Source organism: Tachypleus tridentatus, chromosome 2 (genome assembly GCF_004210375.1).
Source record: "Tachypleus tridentatus isolate NWPU-2018 chromosome 2, ASM421037v1, whole genome shotgun sequence".
Classification (NCBI taxonomy): Eukaryota; Metazoa; Arthropoda; class Merostomata; order Xiphosura; family Limulidae; genus Tachypleus; species Tachypleus tridentatus.
This window is the reverse complement of record NC_134826.1, coordinates 118,782,532-118,795,187: the sequence shown is the minus strand read 5'-3', so window position 1 is coordinate 118,795,187 and position 12,656 is coordinate 118,782,532. Positions and strand designations below refer to the sequence as shown.

Here is a 12,656-nt window from a genome sequence, read left to right as displayed (position 1 = left end):
TTTCAAAAGAATTTTTTTTAATTTATTTGTTAAATACACAAAACACAGTCATAAATGAGCAATCTATAGCAGTAATAAATAACAATAGTTATAATAATAATATAATAATAAACAGCTTAGAGACATTGGTCAGGCCAATGTCAGCTGCAAATGACAAAGGGCTCTGTCTGCAATCATCATGCTCAGTTATTTGAAATAGTTGGCATCTCTACAATTAACTTATAATCCAATTTCTTTGAGTCTAGTATTCTGTTGATAGATCTAGTACAGCACTCCCTTCTGATCCTCTATTCTGTAAATCCCTTTCCCTTTTGTCTTGTGCTCTACTTTTTCTCAGGCACTGTTCCAAAGTTTCTGCAATGAAGGGTCTTTCTTCTGTGCTTCTTTCAGTTTCCCTAGACTGACATTTGAAAGTTCACCTTTTGGACTTGTAGAGGCTTGATGTTTTGCTTGCCTTTTTTTAACTTTCTTGGTGACTGCAGATGCTTCATCAGTATTTCTGTCTGGTATGTTTCTTGTCACTAAATCATAGATAAGTGCCATCATACACATGGCTTCAGGGTTTGTCACATAGTATTGAGTATCCACCTTTATTCTTACCGTTGGAAATTTTGTTACTGTTCCATCAATTAGCACATACAAATTTACCTTGCCTGTCATCAGATACTAGACTGCTTTTCACTGATGCATTACTGCACTTAGTGTCTTGTAGGACCTTTACTTTCTTTTCCCCAACATAGTTTTCACCTACTGGCATGATGCTCCAATCACTACTGACAGTGCTGATCCATTTTATAACTTGAGCTGACCATTAGTTGCACAGTGATTAATAATGGAAATTGCACTTCCTTCTTGTGGTGAATCTGATAGGTTGTCTCCATCCTGTTTTTTCTAGCAGCAGCAACCATGATAACAGTCACCCATTTCTTGTTTCTTACCAGCACCATTTTTGTAAGTAGTTCCAGCTTCTTTATATTGAGATTTATGGTATTGCTTGTTGGTCTTGGACTTGCAGTCCTTTGTAATGTGCCCTGTTGAATAACAAAGATAGTAAATCTTCTCTCATTTGTTTGTTCAACTCTTGTTACCTTTGGTGGACTCCATTCTGGTCAGCCATCATTGGTTGAACTTTAAGTGGTTATTCTTAGACTTTTCAGTTATACCTCCTCCTTGGGCTTCCATAGGTCATTCTGTCAACTTGATCGTTTTGTGTGCATAACATCTTTTGGGGTTCTTTCCTTTAGGAACAGTGACATGTAATTTTAGCACATGATCGTGAATTATCCATGTATTAATAGATCTACCAGTCCCTCAAAACTATTTTCACACTTGGCCGTGTCACTTCATTTTTTCAGTAAGTTCTTTCCATTGCAGGAAGTCTGTGTTTAATTTGTTATAGTCCATGGCATCTTCTGATGCCATGCCTGCATAGACTTGGAGCCTTTTCCTCTGAGAAGTTGTCCAAGACAGATTGACTAGCCACCTTCATTCTACTTCTGACTTTGGGCAAATTTTTCATATCTCTGTTGGAAAGCATCCACGTCATCTTTCTATTCGTGAAATTTGATAGCTAGGGTTGGCCGGCCTTGACAATAATGCTATTCTTCGCTCTTTTCTTTTATTTTTTTTGTTGTTGTTGATGGGCGACCTGGACAATCTCATTTTGTGCTCTAATACTATGTTTGCAGTATTTCCTCTCTGTCTCTTTAGAGCTTTTTGTTTAACAAACTTTATTATATTACTATCTTTTAACTCAAGATGCTCACTTCTTTTAATCCACTCATCACAATTTTTGGCAAGGTTATATAACATGATTGTAATCTCTAAACTACTTTCATCACCACTGTAATTGTACATGTATAGGTGTACTTCTATCATTTGCATTTCCTACCACAATTTATCATTGTATAATCCTAACTGTCTTGCTAAATGGTCAGGTTTTTAGTATGGGCTTGGGATTTTTTTTATTTATTTATTTGTTGTTTTTTTTTACAGTAGGTGTCCATACTTTCTTGGCAATAAATGCACAGTACAGAATCCACTTCTTTCAAAATAATATATTCAGAACAAATTATGTACCAATATTTATTTCATTATTGTTTATCAAAGTTGTAATATAAAACTTTAAATAATTCTCTTTCTCAGTTGATTTAGTTACGTTAGAAGCCAACTGACATTATTTTCCGTCTCTTGTTACAATACAAGATGTGAAACTCACTTTAAACCTGTAATTATAACTTGATTATCAGTGTTGTATCCAGAGCTTTAAATAATTCTCCTTTTTATGAACATGTTTCCCATGTGTGGCAACCCTTGAAGGGGAGGAGAGGATTTTGGTGGTTGAGAGGTCCAACCTTAACACACCACTTTGGCATTGAATTCCTGAAGATGGGTGGCCTAGGGGTGTGTTCTCCTTGAATCAGTCTACTTGGGCTAGGGTCAACCAAGTACCAGTGTTGGATGTTCTCAACAGGTGTTGTGGACATTGTATTTGATGCTGGTGTTTGGGTATAGTGCTCACGAAACCCTGGCATTGCTGTAGTGTCCTTGTTTGACGTTGTAGTACATTCCTTTGTAGGACTCCATGGTGGGTGGGGTCAGTGAGCATAAAAATTTTCCTTTTATTATCATGGATTCTCCAAATAAAAACTTAAATAGTGAAAAAACAGTCTATAGGTAAAGGACCACAACTTGAAGATTCTGAGCAGCAATCTTTAACATCTGTAATACCTGTTGTACCTCATTTTCTTATACTACATTCTCCTTCAGACAAACCTTTAGAGCAAATGTCTCCCTTTTTCATTTAGAAGGGACTAGAGAGACCTGCTGGCTCCCCAGAGACAGTAAAGAAGCTTCGATCTAGTGACAAATTGGTGGAAACATCCACATCTCAACACAGTGAACTCCTCTTGCATTTAAAGACAATTGGGGATATACCTATTGAGGTTACAACTCATGCTACTTTTAATTCATCATGAGGAGTTATTGTTGAGAGGGAGTTGAAGAACATCCCCAAGTAAGGGAGTCTCTCCAGTTTCTCCACCCAAGTAGTTTCTGCAGTGAGACATATCTCCACTCACAAAAATGGAATTACAATGCCAACCAGTATCCTCATTGTGACATTTACATCACCACATTAACCTGCCACCATCAAGGTAGGTTATCTTAATTGCTGGGTATGGCCATACATTCCAACCCCCCCCCCCTTCGATGTTTCCAGTGTCATCGGTTAGGTCACTCGGAAGATGTGGTTCCTTGACGTGTGCTTGTTGCGGTGGCGATGACAGTTATGCCTATGACCCTCATTGTGTCAATTGCAATGGCTCTCACTTGTCCTACTTTTGTTCTTACTGTAAATGTTTGGATGTAAAAGAGGTACAGTGTTTGAAAATGGTTCAAGACATTACTTACCCTGAGACACGAAAATTGCTGTCCACCACTTCATATCAGATGTGTGCTGCTGCACTTTGTTCCACAACTACAGTGGGAGTGCAGACAGATCTCTCTGTGCTTTCAAAAGAATCATTCTCAGAACAAGTCTTTTTACCTCCATGGTTACAAAAAAGTTGATGAATCACTTCAACACCCATCTCTGTTCCTTACATATATTCCAACAAATCCCAAGATACACTTCCTTTTGGTTCCGGGTATAGGCATCTCCTTGGATACACCTTCTTCTCCTGATCGTACTTTATCTGTTGCTTTTCTCTGAAACTACCTTCACTATTTCAATCTTCATGATCATCTGATATTAAACAAAAACTAGGAGAATTTAATCTACATTTTCAATGCATACATCAAAATTCTATCATGAGTGGGACAAAGGGGTATATAAATATCCCTGAACACCCCAGTTGGGAAGTTCATCTTCCATTGAAACAAAATACCTGCCACAGAATTTTTCGTTTTTTTCTTCTTCTCCAACCCCAACATGCTAAACAATCATTCATTTACATCATCAGTCACTGGAATCCCCTTCCAAGAGCAAAGACCTGCCCAATCAATCCAGGGCAGGATCCATGGAGGTTGATAGACCTCCCTCAAATGAGGACAGTAAGAAAAAAGATGTGGCTGTAAACAGAAGGGTTCTCTGCCTAATTTGCCTATATGTAAATAAATATGGCCACCTTGATACAATGGAACTGTTGTGGTTTACTACCATCCTCTGTGTGTTCCCTTACAGGAAACATTTCTGAAACCTGCTGATACAGTCACCTCTCGGTGGTTTTCTTTGTACAGAAATGACAGACTGTGTGATGGACACAACTGTATAGAGGGGTGGCACTGTTGGTTGATCAGCATGTGCCCACCCTGTCTTTACCATTCGACACACCCTTGGAGGCTGCAGCCATCCTTGTTTCCTTGGGTCGTACCATCACTGTTCTCTCTACCGGTCACCTGGAGAGACTTGTGATCAATCAGCCATTGATTATCTCATTGAACAGTTGCCGTCTCTCTTTTTAATCCTGGAAGACTAATGGACATCATCCCCTCTGTGGAAGTGCTGATATTGATAGGAGAGGTTGCTCTGTAGAGCGTATGCTCTCTGATCACAACCTTTTTCTTTTCACTTCTGGTTCTTCTACTTATTTTCATGCACCTAGTCAGTTCTTTACTGCTATTGATTTCTCAGTTTGCTCCCCTTCATTCTTCTTCCATTTTTCGTGTAGGTTTGACAATAATCCACAAGGCAGTGATCATTTTGATGTAATTTTGAAAGCGACTGGCCATGGTAGATGCTACCTGACCCATGTGCCTCAGTGGAAGCTGGATCATGCAAGCTGGCCCTCTTTTACTGCTCTCACAGAACTTGATCCTGCTATCGTCTGTAAGTTATCAATAGACAACTGTGTGGCAGCAGTAACTGACTGTATTATATAATGTATACCTAAAACCTGTACATGTTTTCCACTATATACTTGTCCGTAGTGGAATCCTGCCTGCCACATAATACAGAAGGCTCAAAAACGGGCCTGGGATATTTTCTGTAGATATCCCACACTCTTGAACCTCGTTGCTTTCCAGCAGGCCCATGTACATGCTCAGTGGGTAAGATGTCAAAGCTAGAAGGAATCTTGGATTACATTCACAACCAGCATATCTTCCACCACCAGTTCCAAAGTCATATGGGACAAGACTCGAAAGGTCAGTAGGCAATATAATTCTGTCCCCCTCTCAATCTTGCTCTCTGATGGCCAGGAAGTAGCTGATGCTCAGAGCATTGTCGATACTCTAGGTTAAAATCTTTAGCCAGGTATCTAGCACTTCTCCTTCTTCCTCAACCTTCTTAGCCATCAAGACTCAGGCAAAGTGATCACATCTCTCCTTAATAGCTGATTGTCTCTATGACTATGTAATTGTCCCTTGACACTGGTGGAACTCAAACCGACCCTTCATCGGTCTGACAGTACATCAGTCAGACCTGATGATGTACACTCTGAAATCCTGCACCATCTATCACTTGCTTCTCTTGCTATTTTTCTGATTCTTTTTAGCCAGATCTGGCAGGAGAATGATTTCCTTGATGCCTGGTGCCAGGCTGTTGTCCTAACTTTCTCTAATTCTGGGAAGGATCCCAAAATTCCTTCAAACTACCGTCCAGTTGCTTTGATGAGCTGTCTCTGTAAGACCTTAGAGAGGATGGTCATTGCTTATCTTGTTTAGTTCTTCGAATCACACAGCTTCCTCTTGCCCACGCAGTGTGGGTTCCAACGAGAGTACTCTGCCGTGGACCACTTGATTCAACATAAAATGTCGATCAGAGAAGCCTTTCTCAAATGGCAACATCTTATATCAATATTCTTTGGCATAAGTTATGATACAACTTATGACATAACTTATGATAGGCTTATGATACAACATGGAGGTATGTCATTTTGTGAGACCTCCATATATGTTGGTTACGTGGCCATTAGCTCATTTTTATTAAAAAATTTTAATGGACAGGAGATTCCAAGTGTTCAACACTTTCCCATTCTTTTCTACAGGAACTTGGAGTCCCCCTGAGGTGTGTTTTGAGAATCACACTTTTCAGTAGAAAAATTAATGCCATCAGTGTTGCAAACAGGCTCTGTCCGTATAGGTGAATTTGTGCTGCCTGTGGTCCCTTAGACAAAGTTCTTGGGGCTTATTTTTGACTGTAAGCTGACATTTATACCACACATCAAACAGCTACAGGTCAAATCTATAAGAGCACTGAACATTCTCCGTGTCCTTTCTTCCAGCACTTGGGGGAGAGGATCGATGTACTATGCTAAAGATATATCATGCTCTTATTTAATCGAAACTCAACTATGGCTCTGCCAGAACCTTGGCCTTAAAGATGCTGGATCCCATTCATCATCAAAGACTTCCGACTTTTCACTGGGACTTTCCTCACTTCCCCAGTTCAGAAGTTATTCATAGAGTCTGATGAACCTTCTTTGCACCTCTGCTGTTAGCAACTTTCTTTACTGTGTGCTTCAAAACTTTGTTTCATACCAAAGCATCCAACCTGGGGTTTTGTTTTCCTTTCTTTGTGGGCCATACTTTTTCAGAACAGAGGATCTGCCATTGTTCCTTATGGCCTTCGTATCCAGAAGCAGTCGGATGAATTGGGTCTGTCCTTGGATACATGCGTGCCATTTTTCCGCTGAAACGCGGATTTCCGAGGTTTTCAAAAGGCCAACGATCACCCACGAGATTCGTGTAAATTCGAGGAGAAAATATGAGCGATTTGGGGGCAGGGTAGGTGGTTTTGAGGAGAAATCGTATTTTTTCAATGTTTATTGCAGAAAAAAAAAAATCTGACCGCCATCTTGGAGGCAGTCTCGTGGTCTGGTATCGTGTGCATACCAGATGATAAAATATTCTCTATGCTCCAAAGAAACAACAGCAATTGAAATGTTTAAAAGGAAAGATGTTCATTTTGATCCTGTAGACAAGAGAATGTGTAAGGACATTAGATCAGCAGCTTTAAAGTATACCTCAAAGCTGAGGGAGAATCAGAAGAAAAGGGCAGAAAGGCTTGAGGCCTATAGTTCTGTGAAATCTGGCCCAGTCACCTTGGTTAAAGAAAAAGTCTAGAAAGCCACAGAGGCACAGAGAGCTGCCCATTCAGAGAAGGAGAGAAAAAAAGCTCGGAAGAGAGCACTGGAAACCCTTGTCTCGAAAAAGAGGAAAGTAGCCAAGATTGATTAAAGGAAATTAAGTGATTTGAAATTTGACTGTAATTTATGCAGCAGAGCAGAAGTTAATATCAGTGACTGAAAAACATTTTATTATTATCTGCAGCATATAGTGCCAGTGGTTTATTTTAAAGCATATCATTAATTTTATTTTGAAGCAATGTCAAAGCTTTTCTTGATTTGCTGTTTCAGTTTGTATTGTGAAAGAATGAAAAATATATTGATATTGAGGTACCAGTAATTTACTGACAATATTGTATAGATGAACAAGTTTTACTGTAGGTAGTCATGTAGAGTAATTTTAAGTAATTTGAAATTTTAATGGAATACATGCAGCAGAGCAGTAGTTGTTGATGTCAGTGACTGTACAAAATTTAATTTCTGAGGCATATCACTGATATCAGTAGTTTAATATTGAACCATATCAGTAGTTGAATGTTTTAAACAGTGTCATAGCTTTCCTTCATATGCTGTTTTAGTTTGTATTATAAATTTGTGAAAGAATGGAAAATTCACTGACATTAAGGTACCAGCAGTATAATGACAAGATTGCATAGATGAACAATTTGAACTGTAGGTAGTCATGATTAGTCAAAAGAGTAATTTTATGTGATTTGAAAATTGTATGGAATATATGCAGCAGAGAAGTAGTTATTGGCAATGACTGTAAAACATTTAATTGGCAGCATACCAGTAGTTGATGATGATGATGTTATTGATGACAAAAAAGGATAATAATGAAATGATTTGTATTTGAAATATTTACTGAGTTATTTTGGCTTTATTAACTCATATTACTAATATATTTTGATTTAGAAAAAAATTAAACTGAATAAATAGCAAATAAACAATCTTAAATTTCATTTATTTACTTTTTATTTTATTTGTTAATTTTAGATATTTTGATATATCTTCTAAAAAATGAATGCAACTTAAAAGAATAAATCAATCTGCTAAAAACTGTAAATGAAAGTTATAGTTTTTATTAGTTTGATTTAGTCTTTTAATTTCCTTTTGTTATTTTATATGATATATATTGTGTACTTTTCCAACATTGCAATGTCAAAAAACATAAAGAAATTATGTCCCAGATTGCACCAAATCACACCAAATAGCATCCATTTTTTTTAAATTTCCTGGCATGCCCCCAGATCCCCTTAGTCAGGCGCGGCTATGCCGCGCTGTGGCGCATCTGGCGCCGGGCTATATACCTTTTCCTCTTTTTTCATAAATGTCATTGGCATGCCTGTTATCCATAACATTGCTGTATTCACTGGGCAGTCCATCCCATCATGTCTTCTTACAGTCTCCAAATGTGATCTGGGAGAAGCAAACAACTGATTAGAAATACTCTTTGCTATTTCCTGAACATCTTTTGAGCCATCCTTCCATTCCTGTTTAAACAGATGGTTCAAAATAAGGTGACTGTGTGGGGTCAACCATCATTAAGATGGTTTATTGGGGTTCGATGGTTGCTTGCAGAATCCCCCTCTACAGCTTCTGTGTTAACTGCTGAACTGTACACCTTTTATCTTGCCCTGGATGACGTAGAAGCTAAGCAGTACTCAAACTGCACCATTCATATTGACTCACTTAGTTCTTTACTGGCCCTGGAATTGCTTCACATTAGTTCATACCCTGTTTTTGCTAATATTCAAAACTGCCTGGTCCATTTCTCTTTAACATCCACTTCTATCCAGTTTTTCTGGATAACGGGCCATGTTGGTATTTGCAGGAACGAGCTCACCAGACACAGCAACTAAATCTATCTGCTCTGGCACCATCAGTGCTGTGCCTGTTCCATACATGGACTATGGTCTTGTATTCAAGTATCGGCTCAATGCCAGTTGGCAGTCAACTTGGAGTGAGCACCTGAAAACAAGCTTTTCCAAATAAAATCCTGTATTAGACTTTGGCCGTCTTGCTTCTATAAGGATCGGAAAGAGGAAGTTGTTTTAACTCGACTACGAATTGGTCACAGCTTATCAACTCATCATTTTCTTTTATCTGGAACTGATGAACCAATGTGTAGTCTGTGTAACACTCAGGTCACAATAAGCCAAATTTTACTTTCTTGCCGTCGTTACAACTCTCAACGATGGCACCATTTTAAACATGTTCTGTCCAAGGTTTGTCCATTACATTAGACAGTGTTATTGGTGATGGTGGCACTGTCCACCTTGGTAATGTTTTTAGTTTTTTTAAATCTATTAATCTTTTTAATGCTATTTAAGTTTTTAATTTATATATTAGACCTTTTATAATGTGTTTTCCTTTTAAGAATCACAGTCCATCTAGTTTGATTTGAAATTAGACAATGGGTGTAGCATGAAAACTAGAACAAAATGGATATGAAGTCAGTCCCAGAGACCAAGCCTTTGCTGAAATGGTTAAAACAGTGTCACTGTGTGGTTCTTATGTATAGCAAGTAATTTTAACCATACTCTAAACTTTACATTTCTTACAAGTTATTAATTCTGAGTGTAAGAATTTTTTCGTTTTATCCTTTCACTTTTTAATTCTTTTGGTTCTTACACTTGCTATACTCTGAATCTTATTTTATTTTAGAATTTAAAGAAATATTAATGCTTTTTTTAAATACTAGAATCACAAAAATGCATGGCCTTTCCGAGAACCAGTGAATCCCAAAGATGTTCCAGATTACTACAAGGTCATAAAAGAACCAATGGGTAAATATGTTTCTATAAAATACGAATAATACTTAAAGGCAAGATGACATTTCTGGTTTTATGACTATCCCAAAATGTTTAGAAAATGTAAGATGAAGTATAAAAGTATGCCAAAATGTTTAGAAAATGTAGAATAAGTTTGTTTGTTTTTTACCTTATTACCACAAGTATCCTTTACTCTGCATGATGCAAGGTTTTAGTGTCTTGCATTCAAAATTTTATTTAACTGCTTTTTATTTGTTATACTGATTAGTGCAGTGTAAAATCTTAGCTAATAATCTCTATTTTAATAGTATACAAGTTCATAACTATAAAGAACTATTTTTAAAAACCCTGAGTTTCCCCTAGTGCAATGGAAGTGACATTTTATTTAGGCATCTTTAATTCATCACCTCTCCAAAAAGTATAAAATTAAGCACAAATTACTCACCATAAAATCTTCATAGCTCAGACAAACCATAATTTTGTATAGTTTTTAATTTTGTTTGGCTACAAAGCTACCAAATAGAAAATTGGAAGCCTCCTGGAACACTGACCTGTCACATTTTCTCTTTCAAGGTTTATTAATTACCTATAACCAGTAGAAAACCAAGATTTTCATTTATTAAATGGTGTGTTGCATAACGTTTTATTCTGAATAGATAATTGTCAAATTAATTTAGAGTATAAGCTTCTTTCCCATGGAAAAGCTAATAACTAGTTTTGAGTTTGTAATGGCTCTGGTTGCATAGTTAGAAAACCAGGAAGGTTTTGAGAGTTAGGAGAAATTGTCTTATTTGTGCTTGTTATTAATCTACGTGTTTTGGTTCATTATTCAATTAAATATAAATTACTTAATGCATTGCTGCCATTATTACAAAAAAAAAAGTAGGATTAAGTGTCATTAACAATTGAGAACAAGAGATTAGAAGATTGGGTTAGTATTTTTTTGTTTTTCATGTTTATTCTTTATTTATTATTATAAAAGTAACTAAGATGTCAAAATAGGGCTCTTTTTAGGTTATCTAAGATTAGATTAAGTAAAATAAATAATAATGTAACAGAAATGTCACATAAACTGTACATTCCCTAAGTGATTAACAACCTGTATTGGTGCTGCAGTTAGATACTATTCAAAGGGCAATAAAACAATAAAATTTAATTATAAATTGATGTTTACCATTATAAACTTAAGCTATGTAGGAGAAACAAATGTATTTCATGTTACAATTTGAAGTTATTGTAGAGGTGAAGTGTAATGTGTATGTAGATGGTGTATCCCTACCAAAATGTGGGTTCTACTTCCGTAGTCACCTCCAAAACCTGGGATACATTTTATAATCCCCTGTTGTAGCCTGTATGCTATGTTCTTTTTTAAAAAATTGCAGCATATTTTGTTTAATTTTAACGTGTTTTGTTTTGGCTTACAAAATTATGGTTATGATATATACAAGTATGTATATAAGAGCCACTCTATTTGTAACACTCAACCCTTTGTTGGTAACATTCAGATTGGTCTACTGATCTTAAGTGAAAGGTTTGAGTTAAAATCCCATTTGAGTGGGGATCTCTCAAGTTTTTAATTACCAACTCATCTTGTTTAGAGAAAGATATCACAATATCAATAAAACTAAAATAACATGATAGTTTAAATTAGAGATTTAAATTATTTGTTAACATTCAGTTACAAAGACTAGATGTCACAGTAGCTGTAATGCTCAATTACCATGTGAAGTCTTACATTAAAATCCCTGTTAGATTGGAATTTTATGTTAATTATTTTTAGTATTGTATTTACCACAAGCTCTGAACCTACAGAAAAATACAAATGCAGTTACAGATTATGTTGGGGACAATACCATATATTAAACACCAGTGACTGTATGTCAATAACTAGTTTTTCCAACCAGTAGGTGAGACCACAATAATACATTATTATTATTGTTATTATTATTATTGGTGTTTCTTGTCTTTAGTAAAAGATTTTTTTAAAATTTAGTCAAAAAATTATTTTTTAATTTTTGTTAAAAGTTTTACCTTTCTGTGCTTGCTCTTTACCAAAGTTAATAAATCACAGGGTCCAACATTTAACTATATAAATATGTTTTATGGAGAACTGGTTTTTGGCATGATTCAATATCTAAGACTTTATCAAGAAGTAGACTTGTAGGAAAAATAGAAGTATATACACAAGTCAAAATTATAATGAAGTACCATTTACAAAAGATAATAAAATGTACACAAATATGTTGCTACCATGAAATACCAGAAAAAGGATAAACATTTTTCATAGATGTATTGTTACTGTAATATAAATAATGTTTAGAAAATATGTCCATAAAACTTTTATTTAAATATAATTTTCTGAAGAAACATTATTCAACATTTACAGTCACATTATTGGTGATTGGCTTGTGATTCAGATCATAAAGTGAAGGTATATGTAATGTTATTTTTCAAAAATGTATCAACAAAATTTTTGAAATTTCAGTGTAAAAAATGATAGAAAAAGAAAATTAATTTGTGTGATTTTATTCTAAAACTATATATATTTAATAAGCTCTTTACATTTAACACATTTCCACTGCAAGAAAGAAAATTGAAGGATCTCATTGTGAATCCCCCAATCTGAGAAGGGTTAATTAATCTGTTTGATACTAATCTTTATGCTATTTTCTTTCAGAATTGGAATGAGCACATCATGTAAATTCATTTTATATTGTGAGAGAGAACCAATGTAATACAGTTTGGTAGTATATTATAAACACACACAACTTTTATTATAGTATTGAAGAATAGTTTGTTTACTCGTAATACTATG

At 35.8% G+C, this 12,656-nt stretch overlaps 1 protein-coding gene across 3 annotated transcripts in view; it reads left to right on the top strand.

Moving 5' to 3' along the window:
- E(bx) (nucleosome-remodeling factor subunit NURF301 E(bx)) overlaps positions 1-12,656 on the top strand; it is a 93,524-nt gene that overhangs the window by 76,814 nt on the left and 4,054 nt on the right. For all 3 annotated transcript variants that reach the window (XM_076490505.1, XM_076490506.1, XM_076490504.1), the window contains one exon: positions 9,772-9,856. In XM_076490505.1, the coding sequence (XP_076346620.1) occupies positions 9,772-9,856 (85 nt within the window). The remainder of the gene's footprint in view (positions 1-9,771; positions 9,857-12,656) is intronic.